General features: G+C 47.9%; 1 protein-coding gene across 4 annotated transcripts in view; it reads left to right on the top strand.

Annotated features, from left to right (window-relative positions):
- The window catches only part of ARHGAP39 (Rho GTPase activating protein 39), a 96,409-nt gene that overhangs the window by 56,458 nt on the left and 19,185 nt on the right, over positions 1-20,766 (top strand). For all 4 annotated transcript variants that reach the window (XR_004418453.1, XM_033064801.1, XM_033064810.1 and 1 more), the window contains exons 2-3: positions 3,024-3,455; positions 13,630-13,710. Coding sequence is in view for 3 of the 4 variants with exons in the window: in XM_033064801.1 (XP_032920692.1) it covers positions 3,024-3,455; positions 13,630-13,710 (513 nt within the window). In the remaining variant the exon portion in view is untranslated. The remainder of the gene's footprint in view (positions 1-3,023; positions 3,456-13,629; positions 13,711-20,766) is intronic.

Genomic DNA, 20,766 nt, shown 5'->3' on the forward strand with positions numbered 1-20,766 from the left:
AGGGTGGGGGGTAATTAATTTTAAGCATGGAAATAAGATTAAATAAGATGGAAAATAAGATGGGAATTGTCCTTTCCTGGGAATTTTGCACTGGTGGGGGGATTTGAGTTCTGGGATACATTGGTTTCTGGGATCTCTTGGATATTTTGGTTTGTGAATGCAAAGGGATCACCTGGGAGTGGGAAATTTGGGGAGCAGAGCCCCCCAAGTGCTGCAGAGCCACTTCAGAGGTCTCCAAAACCTTGCCTAGAATCGGGAATTTTAATTGCTTCTCATAAAAATGTGGAATAGTTTAGGTCAGAAGGGACCTTCAGGATCATCCTGTTCCCTTCCCTGGCCACACCCCAGCCCCTCAATATCCTGGGAATCCCAAACCTTCCCTAAGATGGGACAAGCCAGGGGCTGTTGGCCACCTTGGCCAGTTCTTTGGCCAGTCCCAATTCTCTGAAGCTGGAAGTGGCTTCCAATTGCAGTTCTGTGCTGGATCAGATCCGAATTTTGTGGAATGACACGAGCCATGATTTAGAATCGACTCCTTTCTGCCTGCTTTTGGTGTCTGTTCTTTGGGGCAAAGCTTAATTATGGATTTTCCTCTTTTTTCCAAGAGGAGTTGGACACATTTTGGTCTATTTGTGAAGGGTTTGATCCAAACTGGGAATCCACACCCTTAAAATCCCACCTTTTCTCCATCTCCGTTGGAAGATGAGCTGAGGGCTCGTGGACAGGCTGATATCTGTAACCCCCTTCCAGGGACTTTTTTTCTGGGCATTTCTGATGAACCTCCAGGGGTTCATTTCCAGGAAAAAGCATTGGGATGCGATCCACGTGATCCATCGCTGTCTGACTCCCTGGATGTGTCAGGTTTAAGTGGCACCTTCCTTGATAAGTCTCACGTAGCTTCTTATGCCTCCTCATCTATTTCTAGACATTCCTTAAAAGCCTTGGAAATGCAGACGAGGATAAATCCCAAATAATTTCATTAAATTCCTTCCTTTTTTTTTTTACATCGACCCATGCAAAAGAGGAATTTGAATAAAGATGTGGATCCTGAAACGTCTCAGGTACCCTCTGGATTATCCAGAGGTCACAAGTGCAGTGATTGGGGTAATAAGAAAAACCGGTGGAATTCTCTGTTTCTTGGGATTACGACTTCTTTTAATCCTCTTTGGAATTTCTAAGCTGCCATTCACTGCCGGATGATCCCCAAAATCCCTTTTGTTGTGTTTCTAAGTGAGGGGGGTCAGGGCAATTCCAGGAAAACACGGATGGGGGAAAGGATGGAGGGCAGCCCTGAGGAGAAGGAATTTGGGGGTGTTGGTGGGTGAGAAGCTCCACAGGATGCATCTGTGTGCTCTGGTCCTGGAAATTCCCCATGTCCTGGGCTCATGCCACAGCATGGACAGCAAGAAAAGGGGAATTCTGCCCCTCTGCCCTGCTCTGGTGAGATCCCACCTGGAATTCTGCATCCAACTGCAGAAGGACCTGGGGCTGCTGGAGCAATTCCAGAGAAGGCTATGGAGATGCTCTGAGGCTGGAACCAGGCTGAGAGAGCCGGGAATGTCCAGCCTGGAGAAGGGAAGGATCCAGGGAAACCTCAGAGCCTCTTCCAGTGCCTAAAGGGGCTCCAGGAGAGCTGGAGAGGGACTTGGGATGAGGGATGCAGTGACAGGACACAGGGAATGGCTTCCCACTGCCAGAAGGCAGGGAGAGATGGGATATTGGGAAGGAATTCTTCCTTGTGAGGGTGGTGAGGGGCTGGAATGGAATTCGCATAGAAGCTGTGGCTGCCCCTGGATCCTTGGAATTGTCCAAGACCAGGTTGGACAGGGCTTGGTGCACCCTGGGATGGGGGAAGGTGTCCCTGCCCATGGGACCATTCCATCCCATCCCATCCTATCCCATCCCATGATTCCATCCCATTCCTTCCCATGGAGGCCAGGGCACAGCTGGACCTGTTCAGCCTGCACCGTCTCCATCCCTGCCACCATCAGGTTTCGGTGTTGGTGCCGCCATCGGTTGTCACCCAGCCCAGGTGTTTTGGGGACAGTGGTTTTGGGATGGTGCCGGAGGTGGAACCCACAGAGCCGACGCCTTTTCCTGGTGGGGAAATCTGGACAGAGGGAAGGAGTTTCAGGATCTTCAGAGTGCCGTGGAGCTGCACAGCTCCAGCTGGACGAGGGGAGGTCGAGTCCATAACTTTGGAGTTTTTGTGGGAAATGCTACCGAGTTTGGTGGTCTGGGCAGCAGCGCCGGGCTGCAGGGTGGTTGTTCAGAAGTTCATGACCAGGTTGGTGATTCCAGTCTCTCCAGTCCTTCCCATTCCCTCTCAGAATGTACTTTGATCTCTGGGTCTGGACCTTCAAGGGTTTGGGGTGGACGCCGCAATCCTGGGTGGACATTGGGGCACTCCAACCTGGGCATGTGTTTTGCAGACTTGCTGAGTTTCCCTGGGAGCTGAAAATCAGGGATTGGTTGGAAACCCTTCAGAAAATTCTCTGTTTTGTATAAATAGTTCTGTGGGACTCGATGGGGGTAGAAGAAAGGGTTGTGAAGTCGCTCTTCATCCTGTGCTCACTGCAAGCACTGATCGCGGAACAATTGAGGGATTGGGGTTGGAAGGGATCTTGGTTGAATCTCCCCTCTCTCCTTGTTCTTTTCCAGGCTGGAATGGGTGGGAATCATCGAGTCTTGGACATGGGAGACTCGATGGGGGTGGAAGAAAAAATGATTGCTCTTCTCTATCCTGCGTTCAGTGCGAGTGACAAATCTCAGTATCATTGCATGGCCTGGGTTGGAAGGGACCTTGGTTGAATCTCCTCTCTCTCCTTGTTCTTTTCCAGGCTGGAATGGGTGGGAATCATCAAGTCTTGGATGTGGGAGACTCGATGGGGGTGGAAGGAAGAGTTGAGAAGTCACTCTTCTCCATCCTGCGCTCTCGTCAAATCACAGAACCATCAGGTGGCTTGGGCAACCTTCAGAGATGGCTTGGTTGATTTTTCCTTTCTCTCCTTGTCCTTTCCCAGGCTGGAATGGGTGGAAATCATCGAGCCTCGGACCCGGGAGCGCATGTACGCCAACCTCATCACGGGGGAGTGCGTGTGGGACCCGCCCGCCGGGGTGCGGATCAAGCGCACCAATGAGAACCAGTGGTGGGAGCTCTTCGACCCCAACACCTCCCGCTTCTACTACTACAATGCCACCACGCAGAGGACGGTGTGGCACCGTCCCCAGAACTGCGACATCATCCCGCTGGCCAAGCTGCAGACGCTGAAGCAGAACACGGAGTCGCCGCGGGCTTCCACGGAAAACAGCCCCGGCAGGAGCAGCAATGTCAGCAGGGAGGGAAGCACCAGCTCGTCCTTGGAGCAGGAGCTGGAGGGCAACGAGAAGGTGCAGGAGCAGCGGTCAAGCCGCCAGCCCAGCCAGTATTCCGTGGTGAAGGAGGAGACGGAAAGGTAAAGGTGGGATGGGTGTGAGGAGTAAAAATCGGGAATTCCCCATCCTGATGGTCTCCAAGAGCAGCCCATATCCTGCAGGTCTTGGGCAGAGAGATTTTGTGGATGGTTCTTCCAGCTCGACCCTTGGTGGGTCTCCACTGAGTTGGAACGTCCATAAAACAAGGAAAAAGAGGAGGAAACATCAGGAAAAGGTGTTTTCTCCACCTTAGGGACATTTTAGATGTTCCCTGTGGGAGGGTTCCCTAAAGGAATAATTTCTCTTCCTCTGAAATTCGTTTTTAGGATTGGAAATTCAGGTTTAGAGCCCAGCGTGTTTTTAAATTATTTCCCTGGATAAGATCTCCCTGAGGAGTTGGGATGATTCATGCCACAACCATGACTTGTCCCACAAGTCTGGGGAGCTCCTGACAGGGATAATTTCCCTTGGGAAGGAGAAAAGAGTCAGTGCTCAATTCCCAAGGATAATGTTCGGAAATGTTCGTGTTGCTCCTCCATTGTCATTTCATCTTTTATGGATTAAAAGCTGCAAATCACAGAATCTTGGAATGGTTTGAGTTGGAAAGGAGCCTTAAAATCCATCTTGTTCCACCTCCTGCCGTGGGCAGGGACACCTCCCACCATCCCAACCTGACTTGGGACAATTCCAGGGATGGAGCAGCCACAGCTTTTCAGGGCAACCTGAGGCAGGTCATTAATTAATGTATTTGTCTTCTCTTAATTGATGCCTTTGACCACGTTAAGGACCCGACCAGACTGAGGAGACCAAGCAGGGGTGGAATTCCTGTTCACAAGTCCTTCTCCCAGAAACTGTGGCTGGATGGGAACAGGAATTCCCGGCTCAGCAAGTGCTTTCATGTGGAACATCAGAGGCAGCCTTGGCTACACACCTTGGGGGAGGTTCCACCTTCCCGAGGTCCTGGAAGAGGCTCTGATGGAATCTCTGAGCCTGGGAGTCAGGGGGTCCTCATGGAGCAGGGGGAGGGAGAAAGGTTTGGGGTCATTCACTGCAGGCAGATGTGGAATCACAGGGTCATGGAATTACAGAATCATGGAATGGTTTGGGTTGGAAAAGGTCTGAAGGTCGTGGAATTTCAGCTTTTTTCATGGGCAGGGACACCTTCCACTATCCCAGGGTGCTCGAAACCCTGTCCAACCTGGCCTTGAACACTTCCAGGGATGGGGCAACCACAGATTTCCTGGGAATTCCATTCCACGGCCTCACCACACTCACGAGGAAGAATTCCTTTCCCAATATCCCACCTAAATTTCCACTTTTCCGCTGGGAGGCCATTCCCTGTGTCCTGTCCCTCCATCCCTTGTCTCAAGTCCCTCTCCAGCTTTCCTGAAACTCCTTTAAGCATTGGAAGGGGTTCTGAAGTTTCCCTGGATCCTTCCCTTCTCCAGGGGAACATTCCCAGCTCTCCCTGCCTTGGCTCCAGAGCAGAGGGGCTCTAGCCCTTGGAATTCTCCTCTGGAATTGCTCCAGCAGCTCCAGGTCCTTCTGCAGTTGGATCCTGGAGCTGGATGCAGAATTCCAGGTGGAGCCTCACCTGAGCAGATCAGACGGGCAGAATTCCCCCTTTCCTGGTGGGAAATGAGCCCAGGGGATGTTGATGGAGCAGGATCCCATTCCCAAAGTGGAGTGAGGGGTTCACAAGGATTGGGGGATGAATTTAAAATTCCCTGGGGTTTGCTGCAAGAACAGGGGCGGGATCAGCAGCTCCCCTGGGGAAAGGATCATTCCTGAGATGAGATCAGGAATTTCCTGGGGAAAGGATCATTCCCAATGTGGGATCAGCAGCTCCCTGGGGGGATTCCTACATCGAGTTCGATTCCCACATCAGACCCAGCACAAACACTCCAGGTCACTAACTCTTGCTGTCCTCCACCCACACATTCCCTATTCCCATTTGCATAGGATGCAAATCTGCTGGATCAGGTGGGAGGAGGGCCAGACTCTCAAATAAAAACGTTGAATCCCTGGAAATCTACTGGAAAATGAAAGGAATTCAGCCCTGGGCTGAGTCTGGCTGATAGGAGGTTGTGTGTCCTTGAATCTCCAGGAATTCCAGGTCTTGGCCTTTCCAGAGATTGGGATTGAGCAGATCCCAGGTCTTGGAGCTTTAAAAATTAAATAAAAATTAAAAAAAAAAAAATTCAGATGCCACTAGAGGGAGCAGAAATTCCTGCTGATTGGAATTTCCACCTGCATACCTGGAGGTGATAGGGATGAGTCCTGTCAGTTCAACCAAACCATGGATACTTCCCACTCTTGATCCTCATATCCTGACTGGAAAAAAAAACCATTCCCTCATTTTCCCCATCCCTGACAGTGTCCAAGGACAGGTTGGCTGGGGTTTGGAGCAGCCTGGGATAGTTGAAAGTGTCCCTGTGGAATTCCATGATCTTGAAGGTCCCTTCCAACCCAAACCATTCCATGATTCCAAGAGCGTTTTCCGAGATCTCAGTTATGTTTCTCGGGGAAGATCTACAGCTGGGAAGGAGCTCCAGAGGTTTCCTGGTGGAACCCCCCAGTCCAGGTTTTATCCTATGTAATCTTATTTAAAGATTTCTGGATAAGCTCAGCTCGTCTGTTTGGAAAAGGGAATTCAGGAGAAGAGGGAAAATTTCTATTGGAATTCACACCCAGTACTTCCCTTAAAATTTAGGATTTAGGAACCAGAGCATCTCCAGGTTTGGCTGGAGATGCTGGAGGTTGCTCCTAATCCATTCCTCACATGCATGAGGATGTTCCATCCCACCCATGCATGTCAGGGATGCGTCAACCCTTGGAATCCACAGGGAATTTGCTGCCGGAATCACCTTGCACTTCCATGGTGAGGTGGAATTTGTTCTAATTAGTGGCCGGATCCAGCTTGGGAATCAACCCTGGGATCTCAACAGCAGTTTTGTCCTGGTGGTCAGCAGAGCATTCCCAGCAGGATTTTCCAGCGTTTCCCTGGAGTTTTCCACGCTTGTCTTAAAATGGTGGCTTTTCTCCAGAGCGTGACTTGACAGCCGTGAAATCTTGGAGCGGGAACCGTCGGCCGGATTTTGTGTCAGGTCACTGGGATTTTCCATGCTGCCAGGAAGTGTCTGAGGTTATTGCATTGAAATCCTTGGAGAAGATGTCAGGCAGGGAAAAAGAAGCCTTTTCCATGAAAAACTCAGCTCTGCCACTGCTTCTCCATGGAGGAATTCCAAGTGGAAGCATGAAGGACAAGGAAGTGGATTTTTGACCATCAGGAGTGTTTTCCTTGGACTAAAATGCAGGAATCTTGGAATGTGAGGGGTCTTTACCCAAATCCTGTCTGCTGGGAAATTGTACCCAGGTTATTCCTCAGGATTGTCACTTTTTTTTTTGCACATCCCAGTTCCAAAGGCACTGGGATACCAGAGATAAAATGCAGCATTTAAACTTTCCTGGATTAAGTGTGGCTGAGCTGGAATATCCAAGGGGGATTCTCTCAAAATCCAATCCCTGGAATGCGCCCTCCGGAGCTCTCTAGGATCAGAAACCCCCCCACTCTTACAGGCAGCAGCCATTTGCTAATTCCAAGAGATCCCAATAAAAAGCAGGTTTGTGGAATAAAAGATGCCTCAAAGCTCTAAAATACCCGATGTGAACATCCCATGATTTTTCCTTGGAATTGTCTCCATTTATTTCTTTTCCTGGGAGGCACTGGGAAGAACCTGCAATGCCGGGGTTTGGAAAACAGGTGGATCAATGACATAAATCTCTGCAGCATCTGCTGCCTGAGGGTTTTCCAGGCTCCTGCAGGAATTCCCAGCCTTCCTCCAAGACGAGAAGGAAGAGAAACCAAGGACCTGGAGTTGCTCTGGAAAAACCATGTGGAAGGACCATGGTAGGGAGAGGATCCTCAGGGGCTTCCTTTCCAACGTTCTTCCTCCAGCAGGAGCTTCAGGCTTGGAATTCTGGGCCTTTCTTCACCCAAATGTTGGATTTTCCTGGCTGGATGACATCTCCTGGTATGAGGAGCCAGGAAGAACTTGGGAATTGTCACCTGGAGAAGGGAAAGATCCAGGGAAACCTCAGAGCTCTGTGACAAGGGATGGAGGGATAGGACACAGGGAGTGGCTTCCCATTGCCAGAGGATAAGGAAGGAAGGGATTTGAGGAGGAAATCCTGACTGAGGTGCTGGGTTGGAATTCCCAAAGAATGTGGGGCTGCCCCTGGATCCCTGGAATTGTCAAAGGCCAGGTTGGAGCAATGTGGGAATGGGATTTTCCTTTCCAATCCAAACCATGGGTTTGAGCCTTTGATGAAGTTTTCCTGTGAAATTTCCATAAAATTTTCACAATTTGATGAAACTTTTTGCTCCCCTACCTGAGGGGAAAGAAAAAAAAAAAAAAAAAAAAAAAGAAAAGAAAAAAAAATTTGAATTTTTTTAAGCCTGGCATTGTTGATCCTGTTGAAACTCCCACCCAGATTTGGATCAACCCTAAAAACTGCCTCATCCCTCCCTTAGGGACAAAGAGGATGGCCTGGAATTTTTCTTGTTTTCCAGTCCCTGGCACTGTGGGAACTTCATCCTGTTCCCAGACCTTGGCATTCCACTGGAAATCCTTCTCTTCCTGATGGATCCACGGGATGGATGGGCAGAGCAGGAGGTCCAGGCACTGATGTCCCCGTGTCTCCAGTGCCTGGGAAAAGCACCACAGGCTCTTCCTGACCCAATCCCTGAATCCAGCTTTGGAAGGAAATGTTGGAGGGAATACTTGGAATTCTTGAAATTCAGATTTTTTTTTTCTCCCTTTTATTTGCTGCCTGTGGTAACAAATCCTTGTTTTTTCCAGTTCCATCCCCCTGGGACAACTTCCCCTATCCCAGGTTGCTTCAAGTTCCATCCAGCCTGGCCTTGCACATTTCCAGGGATGGGATAGCCACAGTTGTTCTGGGAATTGCATTCCAGTGTTTGTTTGCTTTGCTTTTTCCCATTTTCACCTCTGTTAGACACACCTTGCACAATCCAAGGATTAGTGTGCTCAGAAAATGGAATTAACTCCTCTTGCCACCCTTCTGGAATCCATGGCAAGGAGCTGGATCCATCCCAGCTGAGTTGTCCTGAATATTTTTATTTTTAATTTAAGGGTCACCTGGAAATTCACCCAGTTCTCTCCCTGGTTCCACGAGATCCTCAGTTTCCCAAACCATGAGGCAGGATGTTGGGAAGGATCCCAAATTCCATTTTCCAATGGTTTTTTATGGTGTTTTATCTCTAGTTTTGGCTTATTCCCACTGATTTCCTGGCAAAAATCCAGGTCTGAGTGATGTTGGATGTCCCTGTCCATGGCTAAGGGGTCAGAATTCCGTGATCTTTGATATCCCTTCCAACAGCTTGGGTTGCTCCAAACTTGGCCTTGGACATTTCCAGGGATGGGACATTGCCAGAGCATGACGGAATCTCCCAGCACTCCCATATTTATCCCAAGACTTGATTTCCCCACTCCAAAATTGTTTTGGCTTTTCCCCTTTTCCAGCACTGGGGGTCCTCTGACAGTGCCGGGTCTCATCCCACCCATCCAGGTGAGTTTTCCATGGAATTGTGAAGATCGGAAAAGACTTTCAAGATCCTTGGGCCCATTTTCCAGGCTCCTTTCTTAATTCAATTCCTTGCTGTGATCCTCGAGTTTATAGAGATTGTGAAGCTCTTGCGGGGTGGAACCATCCGAGGAAATATTTGGGGATAACCAGTGGAAAACACATTCCCAGCATAACTTGAACAAGACTGAACTCCCCTTCCTCATTCCATCCTCAAATATTTCCCAGGAGAAAAACACTCATATCTGGCATTTCTTGCTCTGAAAATCAGGGGGCTGGAGTTTTTTAATATCCTTTCCTTGAATTCCCCACTTCCCATTGCGAAACGCGGCTCCGGATTAGGCGGATATTTGCCTAATTCCTCCGAGTGCTTGCGTCGGTCCCAAAATTCCAGTTGCATAATTCTGAAGAAAACCATCTTTAAAGTTTTATTGGAGGCAGGGGTTGTAATTAAGTATATGAAGGGCAGCGATTAAAGCCAAGGATTTGGAGCCAGGATTTCATTTCTATTCCTGACTTTTGCCATGGAGCTGAGCTATTTCAGGCCACTCATTTTCCCTGATTTTCTGAAAGTGTGGGGAATGCTGCCACTTCCTGTTCCAGGTGGGGGGCAGGGGGGAAAACCAGCTGGATTTATTGATTTAAAAAAAAAAATTATTTAGGTTTTTTTGTTCTGACAGAGGTTTCCGGGATAAAGATGCCAGGGATAAATTTGTGTCTGTGCTGGAGGCTTTGTAAGCCGTGGTTTAGGGAAAAATTGTTATGGGAATGTCAGCTTTATTGATAGAAAAGCATCTTGGTTAAGGAAAAATCATCTTTATTAGTGGGAAATCATCTTAATAATTGGAAAATCACTTTTATTTAGTGGAAAAATCACCTTTTTCATTGGAAAAATCACACTTAATGGAAAAATCACCTTTTTTAGTGGAAAATCACTCTTCTTAAAAGAAAATAATCTTTATTAGTGGAAAATCATCTTAATTAGCGGAAAATCACCTTAATTATTGGAAAATCACACTTGTTAATGAAAAATTATCTTGATTACTGGAAAATCACTTTTATTTGTGGAAAAATCACTGTAATTATTGGAAAAATCCCCCTTATTCGTGGAAAACTGCATTTTTCATTGGAAAATCACTTTTTTAGTGGAAAAATCACCTTAATTATTGAAAAATCACACTTATTAATGCAAAATCACCTTTGTTATTGGAAAATTACTTCCATTAGTGGAAAACCACCTTTATTAATGGAAAATCATCTTTATTAACAGAAAATCACCCTAATTATTGGAAAATCATCTTTAATAGTGGAAAATCACCTTCAAAGTGTCCCAGAAAGGCTTTGGATGTATCCCTCATTCAGACAGGGACACAATTTGCTGGATAAAAACCAGATCATCTGGCTCGGAGGGTGGCAGTTCCAGATTCATTCCCAATGTTTGGCTCCTCCCAGGCCCATCCCAGCTCCTCTCCTGATCCATGTTCTTATCAATAATCTGCCAAGCCACCAGACAAACTGGAGCTCCGAGGGATCCTATGGATCAAGGATGGGTTGGGAGTAGCTCCCTGAAGCTCAGCAAGGTGTAGCCAGGGGATGGACAAACCAGTGGCTACCCAAGGATTTGTGAATGCTGGGAAGCATTATCCCTGGGGCAGGGGAAGAAGGGAAGATGGGAACTCCTCAGAAGGTCCAGAGAAGATTAAATCCTCGTTTGACCACAGCTGGGCAACCTCAGGTCATTTTGGGTGATCCGAAACCTGAAAAACCTGGGACAATCCAGTGGGGAATCACCAGGATGGTCAGAACAGGATGTGTGAGGAGAAAATGAGGGAGCCAGGCTGGCTTTGCATGGAGAAGGATTTTGGGGAGACCTCAGGACACTTTTCCAAAACCAAAACCAGGTTTCCAAACCGGTCAGGTTTTGGATTGGAACTGGTTTTGCTTCCTGTGATCAGATCTGTGTGATTTTTTCCATCAGGATTTCTGGGATGCAGTCCAGTGCCTGTAGCCCTGTGTTTGTGGAATTCCCACTTTGGGAATTCATTTGGATTGAGCTTTCTAGATTATCCTGGTTGTTCCAGGTTGGCCAAGGCCAGATTGGATGGGAATGTCTGGCTCAAGGACACAAACTGGGTTTAAGGTGGTGATTGCAGGAAAGACTTTAAACATGGAATGGTTTGGGTTGGAAGGGACCTCCAAACCATCCAGTTCCACCCTTGCTTCCATGAGAGAGGCCACCTTCCACTATCCCAGGTTGCTCCAAGCCCCATCCAACCCAGCATGGAAGATTCCAGGAATGGAGCATCCAAAAATTTCTCCTGTGTTTCACCACCTTCATCATAAAATTCATCCTTTACTTCAACAAATCTGTTAGTCAAGCAAAATCCATAAGGATTTGGCTTAAAAACCTTAGGGGAAAAGCTGGCCAAGGGTAAGGGCCATGCTTCATCACATCCGTGCCTGTGGGAAGCCCGGATAGCTGGAATCCAGCAGTGCTGCTGTTTAAATATTAACCAGGAATTAACTGGGAATCCTGCCCTGGGCTTTCTAGCCAATTCCAGAGGCTGCTCCTTAACGCTGGAATCTCAGTCGGTGGTTTTTAATGATTCCCTAAAACTTGGCTCATCCCAGAAAAGTGAGCACGGCCACCCCCGGGAATGTGCAACCAACCGCTCCATCCTCCTGGAGGTCCCTGCGGAGTTTCCTTGCCCAGCTCCCACCAGTCGGAATCTTTGTGATGGATTTGCTCATCCATCAGCTCCGTCTGCGCAGAAACCTCGTCAGAGATGGATCGGAGGAGGCCTGGAGTTCGTTTGGATGGGGATAATTAGCACTGATGGAATTCTTTCCCATGATGGGAAATGAAACAGCGGGAGAAAGGATGGATGGAAATCAAGATGGATTGGGAAGATCTTGGAAGCAACAACTCTGAAAAGCTCCAAGAAAAAACAACACCCATCTTTGGGGTCAGCCAAAATTAAGAATGGAGGAGCACGTGGAGCTTGAACCTGGCACCTGGAACAGAAACCTGGGATCTGGAGGAGTGGGAATTCCCTCCTGGAGGGGTGTGGACCTTGGTAATGGCAGTGGGAGAAGCTGTTGGTCCATCCCACATGGGGAATTCCGGTGTCCATTTTCACCATGACCAGGTTCCAGTGGAGTTTTTAGACAGAAAAACCGACATTCCAACCAAACTTTCCCCAGGGATGGGGGACAGAGTGCTGGGAAGCAGATCTGTAGGGAGGGACCTTGAACAACTCCTGAACACCCCTGGAATCACAAAGTGGTTTGAGTTGGAAGGGACCTTAAAGCCCATCCATTTCCTGGACAGGGACACCTTCCTCTACCTCAGGTTGCTCCAGCTCAGCCTTGGACACTTCCAGGGATGGGATCCGTTTGAATTCCACCATGGATTTGGGGTACAACACCGGGATCAGAGGTGATGCCTTTCTCTCCGGAATCCTGGAGGAGGAGGAGGAGGTGGAAATCCATTCACATGCGCTGGCGAGGAAAAAGGGATTAAGCAATTCCACACAGCCATAATTCTAGGACTAAATCCCATTAAAATTAGCTTTGACAAAAGCTTAATTTTATTGCCTCCTTGCTGCACCACTAAAATTTTGGAGCTTTATCCTATTAGGAAGATTTGTTTCTTTTCCCTCTTTTTTTCCTCCCACAACCAACATCGGATCCGACTTTTATTAAGGGAAGAGTCTTAACAAGGAAACGTGGGGGGATTTTAGGGGTGGTTTTTTTGGAATAAAGTTATTTCTCCAGATGTCTTCTCATTATTTGCTCTGTGTTTTCCAAAAGGGACTGTTTACGAGCACATTCCCACCAGGAAGGGGTGTTAAGGCACAAATAAACCTTTTCCTGCTCATTGGCAGTGGGGATGGATAATATTGGAAAGACAATGATTAATACTTGGATTTTGGGAAGTGTTGGAGGGACTTGGCATGCATTCACGGCAAATCCGTGAGCCAAAAATATGGATCAAGAGTGGGTTTGATCCTACAGGAGAGGCTTTAAGTCCCTCTTGAATCCCACAAAATCCTTCTTGAACTCCAAGTTCAAATTCCCAAGTCTTCACTGAGTCCCACCAAGTCCAAAAATCAGCTTGGAAATTCCATCCCGCACTTCCAGATGGATTTTTTTCTGTGTTTTTTCCAAGTGTGGTGTCTCTTGGAGTGGGTTGGTGGTCCATCTTTTGGGAACAAGAGCTCTCTAGGCTCAGATTTAGATGAAATTGTGGCAAAAAGGGGTTTTGGGGGGATTTTCCTCTTCCCGTATTGGCTCTGACCATCTGAGGGTGTTGAAGAGTGGGAGTGGCACTCGGAAAGAGTGGGATGAATCTGGGAGATATTTGGGATCTGCTCAGGGACAATCTGGTCTTTGAAGGGTTGGACATAAACCTGGAGACCATGGCCATGGGTGGCTTCATCATCATCTGGCCAACAACTCAAAATAAAAAAAAACATTATTACAAGCTCAAGCAGGTCCCGTGAGCAGATCCAGGTGGGATGGATGGAGCCCATCCTGGTGGGATTCATCTCCATTAATCTTGGAAGAGACACTGATGGTAATTCCTGGCCCATTCCTGTTTTCCAGTTCATCGCCTTCTGGAGTGTTTGAGAAGGAATACGACATTTATCGGGATTACAGCACCGAAGGACAGCTGCTGCACTACAGGTAGCCAAAATTCCCCTCCGGCTTCGGGGATGGGATGGGGTGGGTGGGGCCATGAATATCACTGATGTTTTATTCCCACTTTTCCAATCCTTCTCCTTGTCCCTTCCCTTCATGTGTTGCCTTCAGGTCATTGTGGAACTCCCAAAAATCCTCAAGGAACCTCGGAAGTCCTCACTGTACCCCAAAAATCCTTCTTGAACCCCCAAATCCTCATTGAATCCCAAAAATCATTCTTTAACCTGCCCCAAGGCCTTGTTAGACCCCTACAATTCTTTCATGAATCCCCCAGGTCCTCATTGAACCCCAAAAGTCCCCACTGGACCCCACCAGGACCAGGTCCTTGTCAAAAATCCAAGATGAGGATGAGGATGAGACCAGATTTTGGGGATTTATGGAGTCATTCACTGTCTGGTTGCTCTGGGTTTTGATAAACCCCAAATTCTGGATTTTTTCCTGGAGTTGGGAAAGAGTGGAGGCACCTCCAGCTCTTCCTTTGCTTTCCATGTTGGAAACAGAGACTGGGAAGAGAGGGATGCTCCTCATCCCTTTTCCTGGCACGTTTTCCAGCTGTTCCAAGCTGATCTCCATCCTGATCCAAGACACGTGCGGGTGGAAAATCCCCCTGGCGGTGCTGGCCCAGTTCCATCCTGCCTTTCCCCGGAATTCCCTGCTGCTGTGTGACCTCCTGGGAAGCATCAGAATTAATTGCCACTTAAGGAAGAGGTGGGGGGGGGGAAATTCTGAGCTTTCCAGGAGGGAAAACCAGCAGGGCAATTGGATTGGGTTTTTATCCTCACCAGCCCTACTGTCTCCATGAATCCACGGACAACCTGATCTCCCATCCACGAGTTGAGTGGATGCAATTCCCAGGAAGAGTGGGAAGGAGTAAGATTTGGGAAGCGTGGAGCTGTTTGGTTGGTAAACAGGGATTGGTGGATCAATTTTGGGAAGTGGGATCCAAGCCAGAATCAGACAGGATTTGCCAGTGATGGGGACACAGAGCAGTGACAGGGACAACGCGGATTTGGGCTGATGGCAATTAAAAGCTTCGGTGTCACCGTGCTCATGAGCTGTTGGCATCAGCTGTGCCGCAGGAGACGCCTCTGTCTCCCCAATCCCATAAAAACCCATGGAGCAGCCCTGGCTGCCCTTCCCCCAACCTGCCTCCAGCCAAGGAGCTAATTAGCAGCTTTGCTTAATTAGCTGTGAGTGGACGTCCTTCTGGAAGAACGAGTCTCAGGGTGGGATTTTGGTTTAACCCCGTGAGTGCCACGAGCTGGAATCTGAGCTCGTGATTAATTCCTGTTAATGAGATTAATTGTGAAGGGGAAAAATTAATCATGGAATCATGGATTGGGTTGGGTGGGACCTCGAAGATTATCCAGTCCCATCCAAACCATTCCAAGGGCAGGGACACCTATCCCAGGCTGCTCCAAGCCCTGTCCAAGCTGGTTTTGGACAATTCCAAGGATGGGAAGGTTGGTGCTCCAGGACCTTTGGAAAGCTTGCAAGGGGATTGGGGGGATCTCTGGTTGTCCCCAGAGGTTCATGACAGCATGGAGGAGAGGAATTTGGAGCAGGATGGAACCCACCCATAGCTTCAAAGATCCATAATGGAGTGGGATGAGCCCTCAAACGCTTCCACTGGAACTCCCTCAGATCCATCAGCTTCCAAACCCTGTTCATGAAATGATCCTGGAGGTTCCAACAGCCTTGCCAGGTCTTCCCAACGCTCTTCTCCTTGAGTCTGGCATTAATTCCAGAGGTTTTCCTCTGGAAAATGGCAAAGGGACACAGGATTGAGTTCCACAGCTCCTCCATGGTTCTCTGATGGATGGAAAAATGTGGTGAGACCCAGTCATGATTCCTGCCTTCCACCATTCTCTCTGGCTGGGAAGCGAGATGCTAGAGAGCTCCCAGATGTTGGGACAAAGTGTGGGATCAAGGTGACTTGTGGAGAGAAGCCGGACCTTGACTGAGAAATCCCATGGGATTCAGCTGGGGAATCCTCGTCCGTGGAATCATCGCCACCTCCAGGTTCAGCTCCCTGGATCACCCCAGGAGCTGCAGCAACATCCTCGGGAGCAGGGAAGGAATTTTTCCGCTTCCTCAGAGCTCCTGGCCAACAACTGCTATAGGAGAGTTTTCCAGTATAATGAAGATCAGAGGGTGTCATTAAGAGGATGACTTCGTGCTTCGTCTGCCTGGAAGGCTTTTGTCAGGAAGCTCTGGAATCAGAAATCCCATCATTCATAATCCCTGTCCTTAACCCTTTCCCTCTTCATTCCCTCTGGATTTGTGATCTCTGGAGCTGCTTCACGTCCTCATTCCATTAAGGGAGTTGAACTCTTTGCTAATCCAAAATCAACCTTCCCATCAGAAAATCCGCTTTTTTTGTGGGAGAAATCTCAAATTTCTGTCTTCGTCCCATGGTTGCATTGGCTGGTCAATAGAAGGAAGGTCCAAAGCTGCTCAAGCTGGATTTTGGATCAAAAGGGATGGCACCAAAGTTCTCCAAAGCTGTGGCGAATTCTTCAATTCCAGGCTTTGGAGCTGGAGAAGGTGCCCTGTTGTGTTCCAGCTCTTTGTAGAGAATTGGGATGTCCAATCCATGAGCAGGGAGAATTCCAATTTTTCCATGGGTGTTCTATGAGAGCAGGATGGAGTGCTTCACCTGTGCTTCACCTGCACAGAATCCTTGGCTTGGTCTTCCTCAGTTTCTCCTGGAACTCCACATCCAGGAGTGTTTTAAGAGGTCTTTGATCTTGTGGTCAACAGGAATCGCTTCGTAGCAAAGAAATTGGGGAAGTGAGGAGAGAATTGGGATTGGCTCCCAAAAATCGTGGTACCACCTTTTGGAGCTCCACAGAACCTCTAATGGAGGCACCTGAGGTGGTTTCGGAGGTGGGTTGGTGTCTGCTGGGGTTTGGGAAGTGGTCATGGTTGTGGGGCAGCCATAATTTGCTGAAAACTTGCAATTTTCCAGCTGTTTTCACCTCTTAGCTCTTTTGGGGATTGCTGGATTCATCTCCAGCTGTGGGAATCTTCAAATCCTGCCCTGGCCATGTTCAGCCCTTCTCCTTCCAATTTGCTGTCCTCATGCCACATGGACTCAGGGAATGGTTGTAATTTGGCAGAGTTGCCCAAAATTCAGGAAGGGGCTTGTAGGAGCTTTGGAGAAGCCCAGGAAGCTGAGGAACCACCATGCTGGATTTTGAGTTCATAAATGCAACCATTCCTGATTTTTAGAGGTCAATCCAGTCCCTGGTTCCCTTGTACGTGAGGAAGAGGAGCAGAACTGACACCAGGGATTCTCTGGGGAACCACGAGATGAAAATCCCATCTTTTGAGGAAAAAGGGATAAGGGTTGATGGGTGCTCTTGAGGGTATTGCAGTGGTGGGATCTCCTGGGCCAAGCCCCATCCAACCTGGCCCCTGACACTTCCAGGATGAATCAGCCACAGCTTTTCTGGGAATTCCATGAATTCCATTCCAACCCCTCACAGGGGCTCCCTCACACTCCTTCCCAAAATCCCATGTAACCATGCCCTCTCAAAGTGGGAAGCCGTTCCCTGAGTCCCATCAGGGATGAACGATTCAAGCTGGAGACCACAAGGAGGAAAGGCACAGGGAAGGCACAGGGAACACAAAATCCACTCAGAATAGGCAAGAGCTAAAAAAAAATCACACTTTTTGGAACTCTTTGTGGTGTTCCCGGAGACAGCGGGAGCAGATTCCCTATTGATCGGCTATTTTGGGAAATGTCACTTCTGGTCTCTTTGTACTTCCTCATAGCGATAAAGACTCCTCTGTGCTCCTTTCCCAGTATTCCCTCCTCCTGCTCCAATCTGGAAAAATCTCCTCTTGTTTTCGGTGACATTTGGATTTTGGGAAAGAGGCTATTTTTGGGGTGATTGCTTTAATTGGGATTAATTTAATTTAATTAGCTCCCAAGAATTTGGCATCTGTGTCCTTTGTGCCTGACTCGGCTGTGTTGGTCTTGTGCTTCCTCCTGGTGGGTTCCAAATGGGATTGATCCCAGAGGAGCTCACTGGAGACCCCCAGGCCATCATGGATGTCCCAAACCAAGAGGACAAGGTGGGTGGTATGGCCTGGGGAAGATCCACCCCAAGCTGACATTCAGCAAGATCAATTTGGCCTTCAGCCAAGGCACTCATCAGGAGCAGTTGTCCGAGTTCGTTTTGGTGCTTCCTCGTGATCTACATCCCATAAAAATCCTTCAGTTATGGATTCGCAGCCTCCAACGTCTCAACCTGCCCATCCCACCAGGCGATGGGTTCAAAAATTCAACCTCCTGGCCCTGTTTCTCCAAAAAAAAAAGTGGGAATGGGATGGGTCCCTTTGGTCTTGATCAACTTCCACAGATATTAGAGTTTTGGAAAAATAACAGGATTTTTTTTTTTAAATAGTATTTTGATTGGTATAATCATTTGGGAATATTTTAGTTGGAGAACGGAATTGTGTGATTGTGTGAGGAGAAGCTTTGGGCCATCAAACTAAGATTTGGGCTTCAACATTCCCATGGCCCCAAAATTCCCCCAGAAAGACCAAACTGGATTTTCCCCTTCCTGGCTATCCCATGGACTGTGTTGTATCCCTCAGATCATCCTGGGAAAACTCCTTCCTGGCTATTCCTCCCAAATACCCATTTTATTGCCCAAAATACGCAAATTTCACCTCCCTCATTCCAGTTTTTCTAAGAATCATTTTCAACAAATCAAAAGGCTTCCTAAAAAAATTAATTCCAAGGGGGAAGTGACGCTTCTAGGCTCCTGAAGATGAGAAAAGGGGTTGGAAGTGTGGAAGAAGGGATGGAGAGGCCATGGTGGGGTTGTGAGAACCCCAAACCCCACAAAAACTGAGAAACAAGGGCTTGAGCAGGAATTTAAAATTTGAAATTTTAAAATATAGAATTTAAAATTCCAGTCTAAGCCCTGGGATATTTATATACACGAAATTCCACAGAATTCTATATAAATTTTGGGAACAGCACTACTTGCAGGTGAACAGCAGTGGAACCTTGAGGATGGAGTATTTTAGGATTTTATCCTATCACTTAATTTAATTATAAATCAGCATAAAATATGAGGTTTTCCCATTATTATAGAGGCTGGATTCCTGTCCTGAGGACATTTTCCCAGCTGGAAAACTTTGGATGGATCACAGGAGGTTTCAGGTGGAAGCCTGGACATTTTCAGACTCTGCTGCTCACCTTTCCCTGATTTTTTCACGGAGATTTTTCCTGCTGCCAGAGCAGCACCAGGCATCGTGCCAGGCACAGGGAGGGTTTTTTCCGCCATCGGCTCATCCCTGACCCCAGACTTCCCAGCAGGATGCGCTTGGAGCAGGCGGTGCCCAGCTGGGAGGGAAGGGGGGCCAGGCTGCTTCCCTCATTCCCTTACCAGTTTAGCCTTGGAAAAGGGAATTTTAAGCTCAGGTGGAAGGCAGAGGGAGAAGATGCTCCCAAATCCCGCAGCCGGGAGAGGAAGGTGAGGAAGAGCGAGGGTGCGGTGGGGTTTTGGGAATTCGGGATGGTGGGAGGTGCCCAGGGATCATTTGCTTTTCCTGGAGAATCCGATATTTGAATTATTCGAATCAGGGTTTCTTCCCCTTTTCCCAGAGAGGGGGAAATCCACTTAATCCCAGTTCTAAATTTTAATCTTCACCTGCAAAGTCTAAGCAACACCGGGGCAGGAGAAGAAATCTTGGAAAAATCACGTGGTTTGGGTTGGTTTTGGAAATATTCTTTTTTTAGACCTCACATCGCTGCCTCAGTCCATCAAAACCCCCCAAAACTCGGTTTTAAAATAACAAAACGTTATTTTAAAATAATTCTGCTTAAATCTGGCTGTGATTTATTCACTCAGACCCACCTTGATGGAGCAGAGCTGCCCTCAGCTCCATTAAAAGCATCAGAAATGTAAAAAAATCTGTAATTTTGGTTGTTTTGATGGGATTTTAAGGTATTTTGAGGTGTGGATGGTCAGAATTATTAATGATCTGTAAATGAGGGAGAAAAGGAATTCCTGGAGGAGGGATCCAGGTTTCTCCTCTCCCCTCCATCGTTGACATCCCAAAGGTTGGAAGAAGATCCAGGAGGATGTGTTGCAGCAGGGAAGGAAGTTTAGGAGGACATGGAAAAATCCTGCCCTAAACCAGATGGGAATTATGTTGGAATCATGCAAATTTCCGAAGAAACTGATTTCTTAGATAGGAGATTTGGAAGGATTTGGAAGGTGGTTTTGTCATGGAAATGTACAGAGTCAGAAAAATCTTCCCTTCACAGAGAAAACAGCAGGGAGAACCCGGTGCCAAGCCAGAAATAACAGGAATACTTGGAATTTCTGCCGGATGCCCCGTGCCAGCATCCCTTGAATTTCCTGGGCTGGCCACACTGCTCGTGGGCAGTGATTTAAGGACAAAAACTACCTTTTTGGGATTCTTTTTGCCGGCAGAAAATTTCATTTATTCCGTGGTGCTTTTTTTTGAGGGGGTGGGGGAGTTTACCCATAATCCACAGAGCTTTCAGGAATATTGCTTCCCGTTATTTAATATTTGGGATTGGCTGGGACAAGGTGATTTGACGGAAGCACTGTTGCTCTGTTGGGGATTTTTATTCAGATCCGCTGCTGCCAGATGCTGCAGTCTGGAATATTAATGCCAGCTGCAAAGCTGGGAATTAAGCAGCGGAATTTCACCTGGTTTGAGTGAAAACACCTGGATTTAGGAAGGATTTGGGTTCTGGTGGGGGTGGGGAAAATGTGGAAATGTGGATTTCTGCAGGGGGATTCCAGACCATCCCATTCCAATCCTTTTCCATGGGCAGGGACACCTTCCATTATCTCAGGTTGCTCCAAGCCCTGTCCACCCTGGCCTTGGATACTTCCAGGGATGGGGCAGCCACAGATTCTCTGGGAATTCCAGTCCAGTTCTGCTGGGAATTCTCTGTGGATCTTCCATTTTCTTTCCTCACAGTTTTTGGGATCTGTGTATAAAAATCAGGTTATTCATGAGGATTGAAGACCTCCGGCTCTT

The sequence above is a fragment of the Catharus ustulatus genome, chromosome 1 (assembly GCF_009819885.2).
Source record: "Catharus ustulatus isolate bCatUst1 chromosome 1, bCatUst1.pri.v2, whole genome shotgun sequence".
NCBI lineage: Eukaryota > Metazoa > Chordata > Aves > Passeriformes > Turdidae > Catharus > Catharus ustulatus.